Consider the following 19,901-nt stretch of genomic DNA (forward strand, 5'->3'; position numbering starts at 1 on the left):
GTCGAGACTGAGCCGGGGGAGAGGGAGACATAGACATTTGGAAGGGTAAGATGTGAAAACAAGAGATTAAAGGGGACGAAGTTCCAGGAAAATGTAGATGGAACATTGTTAGCTGAGGAGAAGGTGACAACGAGGTATACAATCGGTAATTTAACCATGAGGACAGTGAAACTAATCGGAGAACTAGCGTGGGGTTAGGATGGAGAAAGAGGGAAAGCAAGTGTTACTTGAAGTTAGAGAAGTCAATGTTCATACCGCTGGGGTGTAAGCTGCCCAAGCGAAATATGAGGTACTGTTCCTTTAATTTGTTCTAGGCCTCACTCTGACAATGTCGGAGGCCCATGACAGAAAGGTCAGTATTGGAATGGGAGGGGGAATTAGTGTTTGGCAACTGGGAGATCATGAAGCCCTAGGTGGACCTTCTTGGAGTCACAGAGAGTGTGGGTACTGGAATCCAAGAGCAATAAACGATTGGCTGCTGGAACTCAGTAGGTTGAAGTGAAATATTAGTGGAAAGGAATTGCTGAAGTTTTCGGTCATGACACTGCAGGGTTTTGATCCTTTCCCCACAGATGCTGCCTGACCTACTGAGGTCCTCCAGCAATTTGTTTTGTGCTTCAATTCCTTTATACCTTCTTGAAAGGATCATTGGAAGGTGTGTTTATGGATGGCCATTTCCCTCTCAAGGGAATAAAGAGAAATCCCATAAATTCTGACCCTGTTAGCAACACCTAAATCCCAGACATCTCTATATAACTAAAAGTCTTTGTCTTGCTTGTGCCGATGCGCCCACGATGTGTCAATCTGCTTTTCTTATCTTCTTCCAAATGCTAGGCCACAGCCTTCCCATTTTCACATATCCTATTCACATTTTTCCCGTCGCATTCCCACGTATATTTCTGAAGTTATTAATCACATAAATTTTAAAAACAGCCCCCAAAACTCACCCAACAAATAGCTAACAATGGCCTGTTTCCTTTATCGTCATTAGTTTTTTGCATTCATTGTTTTTTATCTCTGTACATCACCGTCTATATCTCTCGTTTCCTTTTCCCTGACTAGTCTGTAGATTCATCTCCGGAAGTTCATCTCCCACATTCATGAGCTCCACGGTCTGGGAGAAAAAAAACGCAGGCACATAAGCGTAGATTATTTTCTAAATGGGGAGGGAATCCAGGAATCGGAGGTGCATAGAGACTTGGGAGTTCTGCGGCAGGATTCCCAAATGGTTAATTTGCAAGTCGAATCGGTAGTAAGGAAGGCAAACACAAAGGAAGGCAAATTTATTTCAAGAGGACTGGAATACAAAAACAGGGATGTATTGCTGAGACTCCATGAGGTGCTGAGGCTGAGGCTCTATGAGGCGCTGGTCAGGCCTCATATGGAGTATTGTGAGCAATATTGGGCCCCATATCTGATGAAGGACGTGCTGGCTCTGGAGAGAGTCGAGAGGAGGTTTACGAGAGTGATGCCAGGAATTAGTGAGTTAACATATGATGAGCGTTTGACGGCATTGGGCCTGTACTCGCTGGGCAGCAACTCTACTGCTGCACCACCGTTGTTGTGAATGTGGGCAATATAAAACAGTATTAATGTTGAATAACATTAGTCAGAGGGTGGTGAATCTGTGGAATTCTTTGCCACAGAAGGCTGTGGAGGCCAAGGCAGAGATAGATAGATTCTTGATTGGTACAGGTTATGGGGAGAAAGCAGGAGAATGGGGTTAGGAGAGAGAGATAGATCAGCCAGGTCTGCGCCGACCAGCCATCCCTGCACACTCACACAACTATACCAAGCCAGTTAACCTACAAACCTGTACGTCTTTGGATTGTAGGAGGAAACCTGAGCACTCGGAGAAAACCCACGCAGGTCATGGGGTGAACGTACAAAGTCTGTACAGACAGCACCCGTGGTCAGGATCGAATGCTGTAAGGCAGCAACTCTACTGCTGCTCCACCGTGCCGCATGTTATATTAGAAAATCCCAGCAGCCACACATCAAAGCTTTTTTGAAATTCTTATATTTATTAGTACATAAAAAATTCACTTTTTATAATCTCTGAAATATAATGTATGCATTTTTACAAGCTGTTGTCTATTCAGTTTACACTTTGGGTTTTGGATAGGGCTTGGGCACAAGGGCTCTCTGTTTGGATTGCCGGCACCAAGGCAAGGTTTTTGAGCATCTTCACCCAGAAAGGGGCAAAGCTCAAATCTATTCTGGTCCACGCCTGCTCTGATCTGCCAGCCTCACCACCCACGTGGGCCTTGCCAAGTCTTCCTTGTTTCTGAGTTGTGCACCTGGATTGTTGGCATAATTCAAAATAATTTCAAAATGATGTACAAAATATTGCTTAGTACATGGGCCGCCCTAGTATATAAACATGCCTCCAACATGCTTCTGCCTCACAGATGGCTAAATTATCAACTTTTATCACTCATGTGAATGTCAACTAATCATCAACATTGGACACAGAACTATCTCTCTGCATCTTATATGTTGATCATTTCTCAGGGTGTCCCCTATGCAATATTACTTCAAGCTTCCCCCTCCCCCTTGTGAAATACATACTGTTATACTGCTCCATTATCCCCTTACACACATCTCCTCATCTGCATGGGCTCCTGATCAACACCTCACGAGTTGGTGACTTCAGCAGTGCTGTGATGCAGCACAGTTGGCCCTGATGGTGCCACCCACCATCCAGTGAGTGTGACCCTGCCAGCGACCTGCAAGCTGACTGGTGTTTTATCACGTCAGCGATGCCACATTGGCCTTCACTCGCTCGCACAGGGACACATCAGCCTCCTTCGTTCTGTATTTACCTTCACATTTACTTCACTTCACCTGCGTTTTCTTGGCCTTTTCTTCCCTCAGATGTAGCTTAGTGTATCTCAGCTACTTCCCCAAGCAGCTGAGTGCTCTGACTAGATTGTCCATTGCTGTTGCTCACCGCCAGCTCCCACCATCACCTTACACCTGTTTACCCATACACTGCACTACACATGCCATTCTTTGGACACAACCAACTGCCGATACTCGTTCCAAAAAAGACACAAAGTGAAGGAGAAACCTTGGGAAGTTTATACCTCAACAGTAACTGACCTACAACTCCCCCCCCCCCCCATTCCCACCTGGATGAGCACCTCCCCAGCTGGATGTGCTCCCATTTTCCCTTCCCCCGTCACTTCCATCTACATCCTTTCCTCTGGCTTCACTTTTCACCCGTCTTCTCTCATTATCTGACAGCCTTTTATCTCCTTTTCTCCATCTGCCAATCAAATGCCCCTCGCCTGTATTCACCTATCACTTGCCTGGCTCCATGCCACCCCCACATCTTGACCAGCTTCCTTCCCCCTCCCCCCCTCCCCTCACTATGATCAGTCTGAAGGCTCCCGACCCGAAATGTTGGCCAGAGATGCTGCCTGACCCGCTGATGAATGCAGCACCTTGTGTTTTCTGTTTTACACATGGTTCTTTACATGTGTAGGTCAGGTCACGTAGCATCTCTGGAGAATTTTTATTTTTATTTTAACATAATAATATAATAATATATCCCAAGGCAATTTATATGTGTGCTAGCAGGCATAATCTGATAACAGTTCATCTTTGTCAACTTAAATCACACAAGTTAGTTGGGGCGACCCAAGTCCACTTTCCAATTCACTTTGTGTAGTTCTGTAGGTTCTGAATTTGCTCGGTCTCTCTCCGTATCGCTTGAAGTAGATGGAAATAACCTCCATGTGCCACAAAGCCCTGACAGTGAGAAGTCAAATCAAACACCAGATGACTGATGGCCTTCCTGTGGTTACTTTGAAGAAGGACGTGTCTTCATGAATGACGTTGAAACAAATGATAATTTAACAGAACGAGAAACAGATTTACATTGATGGTTATGATCCGTACATGATAGCGAACGGAGTTACAGCCGCAAGAAATAATGCCACGTTGTCTGTGAAATTCATCCGTAATAAAAAATAATACAATTCATATAGAGATATAAAAACAAATTTATTCTGTGGTAAGTGCTTACTTTGGATACCAGGGAGTAAGTGAGCATTGTATTGATGCTGTGAGGCAAGTGGGTCCTGTATCTGAATGAGCATCTTGTAAAGTCCACCGTGACTGAGACCTCCCTGACTGAGGTCACAGGGTCTGAAGGTGGAGGGGTTCTCGTTATCTCCTACAATAACGGTTACAGGAAATTCTTTGAACTGTCAATGATAATGGTTGCAACCATGGGGCTTATGGAAAGATGAGAGGAATGTACAGTGGATATCCATGTGCCCTAGCCATGCCAACAGTGACGTCTACCAAGGCTAATCCCGTTTGCCTGCATTGGGTCTGTATCCATCCACATTTCTCCTGTCTAAATACATACACAAATACCGTTAAACTTTGTAATAGTTCCCGCCTTGTTCCAAATATTCACCACACACTGTATGAAAAACTTACTCCTCAGATCTCCATTTAATGTCTCCCCTCTCAGCTTAAACCAGTGCCCTCATCATCTATCCCTTATCATACTGTAAATGGCTCAATTGTAATCGAGTGTTGTCTTTCTGCTGACTGGATAACATGCAACAACATTTTTTCACTGTACCTCGGTACACGTGATAATAAACTAACAAACTGAAACTAACTAACCTCTAGTTCTAGACTCCTTGGTGTGGGGAGAACATTCTAACTATCTCTAGATAATTTTGTAAATCTCTGAGCCTCCACAGTCTCCAATGTACCAGTGAGAATATACTCAGCCTCTCCAACCATTCTTATTGGAGCCCTCCATTGCTGGCAACATGTTGGCAAATCTCTGCTGTACTCTATTGCTACCATGTCCTTCCTGCTGTGTTGAACAGAACTGTACACGATACTCAGTGCAGTCTAAACAATGCTTTGTACAGCTGTACTCTTGTACTTCATGTCTCAGCCTATGAAGGCCTGGCTCGCTGCAGCCTTGGACAAACCTTTTCACTATCAACAGTTCCACATGTTTTTGCATCAATGTTGCTCCCATTCCATCTGCCTGTCAACTCTCCCTTACCTGGTTCCACTTATTTAGTTTATGAAGCCTCTTTTGTTTCCACTTATCACACTCCAGCCTCCGTGTACCCTCCCCCTGTCCGGATACATCTGCCTTTTCTCTCTCTCTCTTTATCTGACCCTACCTAGCACCCTCACTTGTTCCACCTATCCCTGCCAGCTGCTGACACCCATCACCCCCTCACCACTTTATATGAACTACCTCCCCTCCACAATTTCAGTCCTGGTTCAGGTCTCCATCCACAATGTCATCCATCCCATTGGCTCCACAGATGCTGCTTGACCTGCCTGGTACCTTCAAGAGTTTGGTTTTTCTGCTCCAGATTATGGCATCTTTTACCGTTTCATTCACTTGATATATTTAAATATCCATTAATCGTTATGTTAAACATACTGGGTGACTGAGCCTCCATAACTCTCACGATTCACTGCCCACTTGTTGAAGAACTTCCTCTCAGCCAAGATTAGCTGACTCCATACTTTGAGACTGTGCATGTGGACAGCTCAAACAGTGGAGTCATTAAACTTGCATCTATGCTTTCAAACTTCATTATCCCATCTCTGAATCCTATTTTAAGATTCAATTTAAATGTGGAATGAATAAGTTTTACATAAAAAGCTTAAGGCTAACAGATCCAGATACATCTTGGGATTGTGCTGAACTGACCATCCAAATGGTCAGGTGCATGGCCATTCAGCTGGTTGAATGGTTACATTGCAAAGGAGGCCAATCCTCACTGGGGTGTGACTGGTCACCTCACCATACGACAGGTGACCTAAGCCTTTAGTTATTCTCGGGGAGAGCCATCGCTCGGTAGACTTCCAGGACTGAACAACGGATACAGGTCCCACTCTTATCAAACCCAATTATTCATAGCATTAGAAGATTTTGGTAAGTGATGACATGGCCATCTTTATAATTAATCCATAATTAGCTGAGCCAAACACAGTCCAACATCCCCGAATGAAGGGAATATCAGTCATGCCTCAAATTACTGCAGCACTGCTGATCAATCAGAGTTTTCGCAATGCGGGCTAAAGATGACCACACCGAGATGGCACAGACTCCAGCTGATTCCCTGTCCTGAATTTACTCTTCCTTTGATTGTCTGTATCAGGGACAATACTCCTGAAATTCTCACGGTATTTATATTTTCTGCCATAAAAGTCTTAAATGCAGAATATGCAAAGCAGGTGGCTAAAGCAGTGCAGTTATGTAAATAACATCAGCGAACCGACCGACAGTTGCAGTCCTCTGTCCTGGACAGAGGAAGCCCCGAGGATCAGTCGGTGACACTGCGGAGGAGAAGTTGGGGGCGGGGGGGGAGCTACTCATGGAGGAAGGAGGACAGTCCCACCTTCTCCATCAAGTTTCCATCCCTACAAGATTCCACGACCCTTTATTAATTGACCATCATTTCTCCCCCACCCTGAGCTGCCAGAGACTTCTCTACTGGTTAATTTTCTAATTTAAGCATTTGAATCCTATTGTGCTTACAAAAGTTATACCATAAGTTGGATTACTGCACAGTACAGAGCTAAAGGCTGCACATTTTTCTCTGACCCATCCCACCCCCCCCCCCTCCCCCCCTCCCCCACACCAGTTCAGACGACTGGTTATAATGAGACTTCTCCAGAGATGCGAAGGTTCTGTTCATCCATTCTCTTCCGAACGCTCCTTCTCATGGCGTCAGCTCGCCTGTAGGGCTGGTTCCGTAGATCTGTGAGGGAGGAAGAAGCAATGGTGTGAGCTGTAGTGCAGAATGATGAGAGATCGCAAGCACCTTCAGAAACAATCTATTCACTCCACATTACATGGGCACCAATTGTTGCTCTTACATGACCTTCAACACACAAAATCTATTTGAATGGGCACAATTGACTAGACAAGTAAATCACTAACTTGTAAATTACTGTGCGTAATATTCATTGTTTAATGTAGCTTAGACATACAGCGTGGAAACAGCCCCTTCAGCCCACCGAGTCCGCACCGACCAGCGATCCCCATAACTTACACTATCCTACACACCCTAGGGACAATTTACATTTATGCCAAGCCAATGAACGTACGTTTTCAGATTGAATTAGGACTTTTTGGAACTCTCTGCCACAGAAGGTAGTTGAGGCCGGTTCATTGGCTACATTTAAGAGGGAGTTAGATGTGGCCCTGGTGGCTAAAGGGATCAGGGGGTATGGAGAGAAGGCAGGTACAGGTACAGGATACTGTCTGGCACTGTAAGGCAGCAACTCTACCACTGCGCCACTTTGCTGCCACTAACAGCGATTGAGATATTATAACATTTACTGAAACCTGGCTAAAAGAGGGACAGGACTGGCAGCTTAAAGTTCCAGGGTACAGGTTGCAGCCAAGATAGAAGTGGGGTGGGGGTTTAAAGAGGAGGGGGAGTTGCTTTCTTGAAAAAGGGGAGCATCATGACAGCCCTAGATGACATTATTGAAAGATTGTCCCAAGAGGATGTATGTGTGGAGCTGAGGTACAAAAAGATCACCTTGTTGGGCCCAAATGTAACTCAAGGCTCAAATGTGACAGATCGCTGGAAGATGGATAGGGTTGTGAGAGAAAGGAATTTGAACTTGTCCAATATAGTCTGGGACTAAGGAAGCTTGGATGGTGTGAGAAATTGAATCACTCATCAGGAAAAAGGAGGAGACATGGGTCAGGTATAGGTATTTGTGATCAAGTATATCACTGGAGGAGTTTAGGGGAGAGAGGAGCATGCTTAAGAAGGAAATCAGGAAGGCAAAAGAAGGGCATGAAAGCTCTGGCAGAAATTACGGAGAATCCAAAGATATTTTATGTATATGAAGGGAAAGATGGTGACTAGAGAGAGAATAGCATTCATAGCAAAAGGATTTGAGTATAGGAGCAGGGAGGTTCTACTGCAGTTGTACAGGGTCTTGGTGAGACCACAACTGGAGTATTGCGTACCGTTTTGGTCTACTAATCTGAGGAAAGACATTCTTGTCATAGAGAGAGTACAGAGAAGGTTCACCAGACTGATTCCTGGGATGTCAGTACTTTCATATGACGAAAGACTGGGTAGACTCGGCTTGTACTCACTAGAATTTAGAAGATTGAGGAGGGATCTTATAGGAACACTCTACCTTTGCACATTAGACAGGCCCCTTCACTGTCCATTTTCAAAACTAGTCTTAAAACCCTTTTCTATTCCTTGGCTTTCGACCCTGCATGAGACTTTGCTCCTGTTTTAGTGTTTCTATTGTTTTTACTGACTTTTAATGTTTTTATTGTTTTGTTTTATGTTTATGTTTAGTCATGTACAGCACTTTGTTGCAACAGTGGTTGTTTTTAAAGTGCTCTATAAATAAAGTTAAGTTCAGTTCAGTTCAGAAACTTACAAAATTCTTAAGGGGTTGGACAGGCTAGATGCAGGAAGATTGTTCCCGATGTTGGGGAAGTCCAGAACAAGGGGTCACAGTTTAAGGATAAAGGGGGAAATCTTTTAGGACCGAGATGAGAAAAACATTTTTCACACAGAGAGTGGCGAATCTCTGGAATTCTCTGCCACAGAAGATAGTTAAGGCCAGTCCATTGGCTATATTTAAGAGGGAGTTAGATGTGGCCCTTGTGGCTAAAGGTATCAGGAGGTATGGAGAGAAGGCAGGTACAGGATACTGAGTTGGATGATCAGCCATGATCATATTGAATGGCGGGGCAGGTTTGAAGGGCTGAATGGCCTACTCCAGCACCTATTTTCTATGTTTCTATGTTGCTAATAGGTGGTGGCCATCATTGTGTGAGCCAGAGGAGATGGACAAGGTCCTCGATTAATATTTCTCCTCTGTTTTTACCATGGAGAAAACATGAAGACAAGGTAACTTGGGACAGTTAACAAAAATGTATTGACGACGTCCAATAGTGTTATAGAGTCAGAGAGTGATGCCGTGTGGAAACAGGCCCTTCGGCCCAACTTGCCCACACCGGCCAACAATATCCCAGCTACACAAGTCCCACCCGCCTGCGCTTGGTCCATATCCCTCCAAACTTGTCCGATCCATGTACCTGTCTAACTGTTTCTTAAACAATGGGATAGTCCCAGCCTCAACTACCTCCTCTGGCAGCTTGTTCCATACACCCACCACCTTTTGTGTGAAAATGTTAACCCTCAGATTCATATTTAATCTTTTCCCCTTCACCTTAAACCTCTGGTCCTCGATTCCCCTACTCTGGGCAAGAGACTTTGTGCATCTACCCGATCTATTCCACTCATGATTTTGTACACATCTATAAGATCTCCTCTCATCCTTCTGCGCTCCAAGAAATAGAGACACAGCCTACTCAACCTCTCAAAGGTAGAAACAAAATGCTGGAGTAACTCAGCGGGACAAACAGCATCTCTGGAAAGAAGGAATGGGTGACGTTTCGGGTTGAGACCCTTCTTCAGACTAAAGATAGAATGTAGTAGGAGACAGTAAGACTGGTGGGGGAACGGGGGGGGGGGGGGGGGGGGGGAGTGTGGAGAGAGAGGGGAAAGCAAGAGCTATTTGAAGTTAGAGAAGTCAATGTTCATACCGCTGGGGTGTAAGCTACCCGAGCAAAATATGAGGAGTTGTTCCTCAAGTTTGCGCTGGGCCTCACTTTGACCATGGAGGAGGCCCAGGACAGAAAGGTCAGAGTGGGAAAGGAAGGGGTAGTTAATGTGCTGAGCAACCAAGAGATCAGGTGAGTTTAGACAGACCGAGCGGAGGTGTTCAGCAAAACTATCGCTGAGCCTGCGCTTGGTCTCGCCAATGTACAGGAGTCCACACCTGGAGTAATGGATATAGTAGATGAGGTTGAAGGAGGTGCAAGTGAACCTCTGCCTCACTCGAAAAGACTGTCGGGGTCCTTGGAAGGAGTCGAGAGGGGAGGTAAAGGGACAGGTGTTGCATCTCCTGCGGTTGCAGGGGAAAGTACCTGGGGAGGGGGTGGTTTGTGTGGGAAGGGACGAGTTGACCAGGGAGTTGCGGAAGGAGGGGTGGAGATGGGAAGATGTGGCCAGTAGTGGGATCCCGTTGGAGGTGGAGAAAATGTTGGGGGATTATTGTCTGTTTGCGACGGCTGATGGGGTGGAAGGTGAAGACAAGGGGACTCTGGCCTTTTTATGAATGGGGGGGGGGGAGTAAGAGAGCTGCAAGATATCGAGGAGACCCCAGTGAGAGCCTCATCTATAATGGAAGAGGGGAAGCCCCGTTCCCTAAAGAATGAGTACATCTTCGATTACTTTTTATGGAAAACATCATCCTGGAACAGTGATTGTTTGACGTTCCCTACAAAGAGGCAGGCACAGCTGGGGCCCATGCGGGTGCCCATATCTACAGTACACCTCGAATTTGGAGGAGTGGAAGGAGTGGAAGGAGAACTTGTTAAGGGTAAGGACCAGCTCTGCTAGGTGGAGGAGAGTGTTGTAGACGGAAATTGGCTGGTTCTGCGTTCGAGGAAGAAATGGAGGGCTTTAAGACCCTCCTGGTGGGGGATGGAGGTGGAGTGTGATTGGATATCCATACTAAAGACGAGGGAGCGGGGGCCTCTACTCCCAATTCCTCCGTCTTTGCCACATCTTGGCCCAGGATGAGGAATTTGTGGCTACCTGCCATTTAAACCAGCATCTGCAGTTCTTTCCTACTCAACCTCTCCCTATACCCCACACCCTCTCGTCCTGGCAACATCCTCGTAAATCTTCTCTGAACCCTTTCAATCTTGACAATATCTTTCCTATAACATTATGCCCACAACTGAACACAATATTCTAGATGCGGTCTCACCAACGTCTTATACAATTGCAACATGACCTCCCAACTTCTATACTCAATACTCTGCCTTTGTGATTACCTTATCTACCTGCGACTAGACCTTCAAGGAACCTGTACTCCTAGATCCCTCTGTTTTACAACACTACCCATTTACTATTTAGGTCCTGCCCTTGTTTGACGTCACAAAATGCAACACCTCACACTTCTCTGTATAAAATTCCATCAACCATTCCTCCGCCCACCTGGCCAATCGATCCAGATCCTGCTGCAATAGTTCACAACCATCTTCACTATCTGAAAAACCACACACTTTTGCATCATCAGCAAACGTGCTAATTTTGTCCTGTATGTTCTCATCCAAATAATTGATGTAGATGACAAACAATAACGGGCCCTGCACTGAACCCCGAGGCACACCACTAGTCACAGTAGAGTATGAAGTGGATAAATCTCTGAGGCCTGATCAGATATAACCAAGGACACTGTAGCCCTGGCTGAGATATATGTATCATTGTTGGAGAGGAGTGAGGTGCCAGAAGGCTGGAGGGTGGCTAACCTCTGAAGGGCTGCAAGGGGATGCCTGGGTATTATAGACCAGTGAGCCTAACATCTGTGATAAACAAGTTAGTGGAGAGGATTTTGAGGAGTAAGATACACATGCATTTGCATCGACAGGGGTTGATGCCAGAATTTTTTGGTCAATTTTTATGTGGAAGATTGTGTCACATGAATTTAATTGAGTTTTCCAAGACGTAACTAAGCGGCTGATGAGGGAAGATCTTTCAGCAAGGCATTTGATGAGGTTCCGCATGGTTGCCAGCTCCAGCATGGGATCCAAGGAGAGATAGCCAATTGGATACATAATCGGCTATCATCTGAAATCAGTACCCCGTTCCTGCTTTTTCCCCCATATCCCTTGATTCGTTAAGCTCTAAGAGCTAAATATAACTCTCTCTTCAAAACATCCAGTGAATTGGCCTCCACTGCTTAATGTGGTAGAAAATTTCACAGATTCACAACTCTCTGGGTGAAAAAGTTTTTCATCATCTCAGTCCAAAATGGCCTACCCCTTATTCTTAATCTGTGACCCCTGGTTCCGGACTCCCCCAACATCGGGAACATTTTTCCTGCATCTAGCCTGTCCAATCCTTTAAGAATTTTATATGTTCTTATAAGTGATGTGATGTGAGATGACCTGACCTCAACACAAACAGGGTGCATTCTGATGTATCCCACCCCAAACCCATACCAACCAGCCCTCAACTAAATACAACCCCTGCACAGTGCTCAACCCATTCATTGACGTTAATGTGAAAAGTAAAAAGTGTAAAGGAGTAGAGCAGGGAAAGTTTTTCACTCAGTTTAGTTTAGTTTAGAAATACAGTACGGGAACAGGCCCTTCGGCCCACCTGGTCACATCGACCAGCGATCCCATGCACACTGGTACTATCCTACACTTTACAATTTGACAATTTACAATTTTACCTACCAATTAGCATATAAACACTGTACGTCTTTGGAGTGTGGGAGAAAACTGGAGCACCTGGAGAAAACCCATGCAGTTCACGGGGGAACATACAAACTCCATCCAGACAGCACCCGTAGTCAGGAAGGAACTCGGGTCTCTGGCGCTGTGAGGCAGCAACTCTACCGCTGCACCTCCATGCCGCCCAAAGAGTGTTGAGTGCCTGGAGCGTGCTGCCAAGGGAGGTGGTGGAGGCTGATAAGATAGGGTGTTTAAGAGGCATTTAGATAGGCACATGGATATGCAAGGAATGGAGAGAGATGGGTCGCGTGCAGGTAGATGAGATTAGTTTATCTTGCCACCAACATTGTGGGCTGAGAGGCCAATTCCTGTGCTGTGCTTTTCTATGTTCTATGTAATTTATTCTCAACATCCAGCATGGCACGCAGCAAGGTGGTGGTAGAGTTACTGCCTCACAGCTCCAGAGCTGGGTTCAATCCTGACTAGTGGTGCAGTCTGTACACAGTTTGTACGTTCTCCCCAGTTTTGGGTGCTCCATTTCCCTCCCACACTCCAAAAAACGTACAGATTTGTAGGTCACTTGGCTTTGGTATAATTGTAAATTATCCCTAGTGAGTGTAGAATAATGTTAGTGTGCAGGGATCGCTGGCCGGTGTGAACTCGGTGGGCCGACCAATCTATTTCTGAGCTATACCTCTAAACTAAACTAAACTATACCCAAGTCCATGATCAATCCTCAGCTCCATGCCCACGACCCAGCTCCCATGCTGACATACATGGCTCATTCCTCAACACACATGCCCCATCCCAACAGAAACTCACTATCAGCACCAAACCCACCAAGATCCACCACTAATACACATCGCCCCAATCCCAGTGTGTGATTCATGCTGAAGACTGACGGCCCGTCTGATACATGTTCAGTTCTGATGAAGTGAAGGGACTGGCTGGGATTCCAGAGCTAACGTTACGTCTACTTTGTGGTCACAGATACAGTACAGTGACAGAGGGTGCAGCTTACCTGGAGTGCCCAGCTGGGTGGGCTGCAGGCAGCGAGAAGGGAGAGCAGAGAGAGGACAAGCAGCACACAGAGGCGGGAAGCAAAGCCGGCGACAGTAGCAGCCCCAGCGACAGGCAGCGGCACAGAGTGGCTGGCAGGCAGGCAGGCACGCAGGCAGGCACGCAGGCAGGCAGGCAGGCAGGCAGGCAGGCACGCAGGCAGCAGCAGAAACACAGCATCAGAAGCAGAAACCACAGAGAGTTACAAAACATCACCGCCAAACACACCAATCCACAAAGGCACCCATACAAGTAGCACCTGATTAAATATGATGGAATAAACACAAGGTGATGCAAGGTAACTGCCATTCAGACATGACCTGTGAGCATCAGTGTTCAGCTGGTGAAGGGTGGATCGAAGATCACATCTCACACCATCCCTGCCTATTGAAGGGATGGCAGTTTTATAGACGTCTTAAATTCTATGTGTTCCTTATTCAGAAAATGTGCAAACAGTGATTGATGTGATAACCATGCCAACTCTTTAACTATTTAAATGAATGTCATCAAGGCAGATGAGGTGGATGCAGGAGTGGCATTTAGGAGGCACATGGATATGCAGGTGATGGAGGGAATAGGGTTATGTGTGCAGGCAGATAACAGTTTCAGCATTATGGTTGGTTTCAGCATCATGTTTGGCACAGACATTGTGGGCTGAAGGGCCTGTTCTTGTGTTGTACTGTTCTATGTTCTAAAAGCACGTTAGACCAATGTCTAAAAAGGGAGGAAGAAAACACTTGCCGTGTTATCCACAGGCTGCAGTTTGAAGACAATTCCCTGCAATCCTTGGAGCAAAACGAGGCTGAGGGGTGATCTTACAGGCCATGTATAAAAAATCGGGGCATACATAGGGTGATTACCCAGAAAAGGAGAATCAAGAACCAGAGGACATAGGTTTAAGGTGGGAGGGGAAAGATTGAATACTAATCAATGTTGGGCGAGTCCAGAATCAGGGGGCCACAGTCTTAGAATAAAGGGGAGGTCATTTAAGACTGAGGTGAGAATAAACTTTTTCACCCAGAGAGTTGTAAATTTGTGGAATTCCCTGCCACAGGTGACAGTGGAGGCCAAATCACCGGATGGATTTAAGAGAGAGTTAGATAGAGCTCTTGGGGCTAGTGGAATCAAGGGATATGGGGAGAAGGCAGGCACGGGTTATTGATTGGGGACGATCAGCCATGATCACAATGAATGGAATGGTACTGGCTCGAAGGGCCGAATGGCCTCCTCCTGCACCTATTTTCTATGTCTATGTCTAACCTGAGGGGCAACATTTACCAGAAAGGATCCTATGCTGTCAGTGGGGGTAGTTGAGATAGAAACTATAACATTTGAAGACAATTGGACAAGTATATGGATAGAAAGGCTTAGAGGGAAATAGACCAAACATGGGCAAATGGGACTAGATTAGATAGGGGATCTTAGTTGTTGTGGATGATTTGGGTGAAAGGGCTTGTTTCTGTACTGCCTAGTCCTGTCAGCTGCCTGCTTTACTGATCCTATGTATTGAGACCCAGCAGTCTTCTAACAGGTCCTGAGATTCACATTCTTCTATTATTGAGCAAATTGCAAAATGCTTGACCCACAGGATCTTACGTGGGGGGTTTTGCAAACAAACACAGAGCTATTTCAGCAGGGAATAATTCTGCTCTCCATTCACTGTCTCTAGAATGAGGCCTTCAGTCCTTGCACCACTTGTTGGATGCTTCACCTGGTCAGGTCACCAGCTGAAATGTACTTAGTAATCTCATCACTTGTCCCTTTCTTATACAGTTCCCCTTTCTCTTCTGAAGCTGCTGGCTTGAACTGGAGTAAGGCTTCCCACTCGCCTAGCTCCACGACTCTGTAACAAAGAGTCACAGAGTGATGCTGCATGGAAACAGGCCCTTCAGCCACCAAACCACCTACTTTGGCACTGATCCCATCCTCATCCCTGTTTCTCTGCCCTTATTCTCACCAACTCCTCCCCATCTACCCTTCACTAGACTCCACCCCTCACCTACACACCAGGGGCAGTTTACAGAGACCAATTCACCAACCAACCCACGTCTTGGGGATGCAAGGAGAAACCAGAGCACCTGGGTGAAACCCATACAGGGAGAGTGTGCAAACTCCACACAGACAGCACCTGAGGAGATGTGGCCAAATATAATGGATGTTACTAACTCCCTAGCAGAAACATGAATAAGTCTAGCACCCCCCCCCCCCCCAGCTTAAACAATGATGAAGCAAGAGTCAACTTCAAGGTGTGTGGAATTCTGTCACCATCAGCCTCATAAATACTGAAAAGCCTTGAGCAGATGTTGTTGGACACACAGAAGGCCCAGGAGGTGACTCATTTTTAAAATGTGTGTTGGGATTTCTGGCCTTTTACTACATTTCCCTGCATGGAACCTTCCTGTGCACTGATCAGCCGTCTGCATTTTCACATTATAAACAGTAAATGCAAGCCCAAGGAATGTACATGTACTGAAAGCACTTCTGGCTGTCCGGTGATCATGAAAATAAATACAAGGTTCTCCTGTGGTTTACCATTCCCAAGTGCTGACCTTTCCTCCCCTGCAATTGGCAAAGAATCTGCTTTTCAAATAAGGAGTAATCCTGTTGTTAGGTAACCACAAACAGCTAGGCATCTGTAGGTTAATTGGCTTCTGTCAATTGTCCCTTGACTGGAGGGTAGAACTAGTGTATGGGTGATCGTTGGTGGGTGTAGACTCGGTGGGCCGAAGGGCCTGTTTCCACGTTGTATCTCTAAACTAAACTAAAATTAAGTAAATCATTAAACAATTTCTGTCAGTGAAATGTTAGTCATACAGCGTGGAAACAGGCCCTTCAGCCCAACATGCTGACCAACTACACTAGTCCCATCTGCCTACATCTGACCCATATCCCTCTAAAACACAATTGTTTTAATTAATACAAATATGATTCATGTTCATAAGTGAAAGGAGCAGTATAAGACGATTCACCCCATCAAGTCTACTCCGCTATTCAATCGTGGCTGATCTATCTCTCCCTCCGAACCCCATTCTCTTGCCTTCTCCCCATAGCCTCTGACATCCGTACTAATCTATGTCTAGTGTGCAACTCTAGGATGATTTTTTTTGATATTATGGTAAACACACAATGACTTCATGAGGTATTTAGGCCTATTGTCGTAGTTTGATAGGACTTGTGATGATAGGTTGATCTAACATGAAATCAGCTGAAGAGTAACCACAGTAATTTCATTGGATTGACTGTGTGGACCTCAGTAGTGAAATGGCTTGTTGCGTTTACATGCAGGATGTGATGACTGGATGGTCTCAGCCCCTGATGCAATGGGACTGGATGTGATAACAGAACAGCTGAGTTACCAGTGATGGTACGGAGACCACTACGGCGGGCTGTCGTCAGTAAACGAGGCATCGTACAAGAGTCGAGACGAGCGTTTGCCAGTCCGTGCTGTGAAGGGAACAGTCTTCAATGCTGCCCAGACGTGGTCCAGCGAGAGGGGACACGAAGAGGGGGTGCGGCAGGGGGGGCGAGAGGGTGGCAGATGTGGAGCAGGAGGAGGGGGAGTGGTGGGAGGGAGGGGGAGATGGGGGGGGGGGGGGGGGGGGGAGAGGGTGGTAGAGGTGGAGCAGGAGGGGGGGGGGGGGGGGGTGGTGGTAGGGGCAGAGGAGGAGAGAGGGGGGGAGGGGGAGAGTGGAAGAGGGGAGAGGGGGAGGGGGGAGAGGGTAGCAGAGGTGGAGCAGGAGGGGGAGGAGTGGTGGGAGGGGGGAGCAGGAGGGGGAGGAGTGGTGGGAGGGGGGGAGCAGGAGGGAAAGGCAGGGGGAGAGGTAGGGAAGCAGTGGTGGGAGAGAGGGGAGCAGGAGGGGCAGTGAGGAGTGGTGGGGAGGAGAGGGGGAGAGGTGGGAGAGGGGGAATAGCATGATGGGGGGGGGGGGGGTGAGAGAGATAGAATGAGCGAGAGAGAAAAGATGAAGAACAAGATTTTGAAGCAGATTAATATTTAGAAACAGTAATGAAGAAGAAGGAGGTGGGTTTAAAAGAAGAGAAAAAGGGTAGAGGCAAAAGGCAGGGGGCAGGAAGGGAGGAGACAAGAGCAAAGGCAGACAGTGAGAGTTGCAAAGGCCGTTTTCAGCTAAACTGTTCCATCACTGAGTGAGACTTATTCTCAGCCCACAAGTTTGTGACAATAATTCTGTTACAACAGTGAGGAGTTTGCATGCTGGCATTCTTCACACAACCATCCGGTGGCCATAACGTCACTACGTTGATGGTGGCAAAGATATGTCTCTCCTGTGGGCACACTCCTGTGGGCACCACCCTGTGGGCACCACCCTGTGGGCACCACTCTGTGGGCACCACCCTGTGGGCACCACCCTCCTGTGGGCACCACCCTGTGGGCACCCTCCTGTGGGCACCACCCTCATGTGGGCACCCTCCTGTGGGCACCACCCTGTGGGCACCACCCTGTGGGCACCCTCCTGTGGGCACCACCCTCCTGTGGGCACCACCCTGTGGGCACCCTCCTGTGGGCACCACCCTCATGTGGGCACCACCCTGTGGGCACCACCCTCCTGTGGGCACCACCCTCCTGTGGGCACCACCCTCCTGTGGGCACCCCCCTGTGGGCACCACCCTCCTGTGGGCACCACCCTCCTGTGGGCACCACCCTGTGGGCACCACCCTGTGGGCACCACCCTCCTGTGGGCACCACCCTCCTGTGGGCACCACCCTGTGGGCACCCCCCTGTGGGCACCCCCCTGTGGGCACCCTCCTGTGGGCACCACCCTGTGGGCACCACCCTGTGGGCACCACCACCCTGTGGGCACCCCCCTGTGGGCACCCTCCTGTGGGCACCACCCTGTGGGCACCACCCTCCTGTGGGCACCACCCTCCTGTGGGCACCACCCTGTGGGCACCACCCTGTGGGCACCACCCTGTGGGCACCACCCTCCTGTGGGCACCACCCTCCTGTGGGCACCCTCCTGTGGGCACCACCCTGTGGGCACCACCCTCCTGTGGGCACCACCCTCCTGTGGGCACCACCCTCCTGTGGGCACCATCCTGTGGGCACCTTCCTGTGGGAACCCCTCTCCTTTGGGCACCGCTGCTTTGTAATTGTCCAGAAATGTAGAAATGGAGCTATCTGTTGCAGTGCAATGCCCCACCTGCCTGACAGTTGAACAAGATAATGTCGTGGGAAGAGATTGTGGGTTCCCTTGGTTAATAATACATCTCAATATTCATTCCATCCAGCACTAAACACAAATCAATACCAACTGGCACACCAAAAGATAAGGACTTTAAAGATGATTTTACCACCGGGTGGCGCTTCGATGGCAGCCTCGCCAACAGCCTGTCTGGCCTTTTCGTCTTTTTTTTTGTTATTTTTAGTGTGTTTAAAAAGTTTGTGTTAATGTTCTCTGGTTTGTTTTATGTGGGGGTTGGGGGAGGGGGTCGGGGAAACTTTTTTTCAATCTCTCACCTTGCCGTAGATACGATTGTTTTCTGGGTCGTATCTCCGGTCGCTCTACGGCCTAACATTGTGGAGCTGGAGGCCTTGCTCGGGACAGACTTTGTGCCCCGATGTGGACTTAACATCGGAGCCAATCCCTTGCCTGGGATTGACGCTCCAGCCACGGCCTGCGGACTTTAACATCAGGAGCTCGCAGTACCGGTTAAGAGCCCAATCACAGTGAGGAATGCGGAGGAGTCACTGCGGTGGATGTTTATGTTAAAATGTATTTTGTGCATTCTCATGCTTTATATTAGTATGACTGTAAGGCAAAACAAATTTCTCATATGTTGCAAAACATACTTGGCTAATAAAGTATGATTATGATTTTGATGATTATGATTCATTTTAATAGTTCAGCAGTTTAGTTTAGAGATACTGCACGGAAACAGGTCCTTCGAGCCCACCGAGTCCGTGCCGACCAACAATCCCCCTACACCATCACTATCCTATACACATTAGGGACAATTTACAATTACACCGAGCCAAATGACATACAAACCTGTACATTTTTGGAGTGTGGGAGGAAACCGGAGCACCCGGAGAAATCCCACGCGTTCACAGAGGTAACGTACAAACACCTTAAAGACAGTACCTGTAGTCAGGATGGAACGCGAGACTCTGAAGCTGCAACTCTACAGCTGCACTACCATGCCACCCTTATTTTTTTTAGTTTAGTTTAGTTTTTAGTTTAGATATACAGCGCGGAAAAAGGCCCACAGAGTCCACACCCACCAGCGATCCCTGCACATGAACACAAGCCTACACACAAGGGATAATTTACACTTATACCACATATACAAACCCAAGCCAATTAACCTACAAACCTGTACGTCTATGGAGCATGGGAAGAAACCGAAGATTTCGGAAAAAACCCACGCAGGTCACAGGGAAAACATACTAATTCTGTACAGACAGCACCCGTAGTCGGGATTAAACCTGGGTCTCTGGTGCTGCAAGCGCTGTAAGGCAGCAACTCTACCGCAGCGCCATCGTGTAAAATACTTGTTAAAATATTCTCTATGTGAATGG

The 19,901-nt window shown here is 47.3% G+C and overlaps 1 protein-coding gene across 1 annotated transcript in view; it reads right to left on the reverse strand.

Annotated features, from left to right (window-relative positions):
• Window positions 1–3,385: 3,385 nt before the first annotated feature.
• Window positions 3,386–19,901, reverse strand: part of LOC129710406 (formin-like protein 1) — a 48,452-nt gene continuing 31,936 nt past the window's right edge. The window contains 1 exon segment of the mRNA XM_055657386.1: window positions 3,386–6,764. Coding sequence (XP_055513361.1) covers window positions 6,661–6,764 — 104 coding nt within the window. The 3' untranslated portion in view covers window positions 3,386–6,660.

The sequence above is a fragment of the Leucoraja erinacea genome, chromosome 27, assembly GCF_028641065.1.
Source record: "Leucoraja erinacea ecotype New England chromosome 27, Leri_hhj_1, whole genome shotgun sequence".
NCBI lineage: Eukaryota > Metazoa > Chordata > Chondrichthyes > Rajiformes > Rajidae > Leucoraja > Leucoraja erinaceus.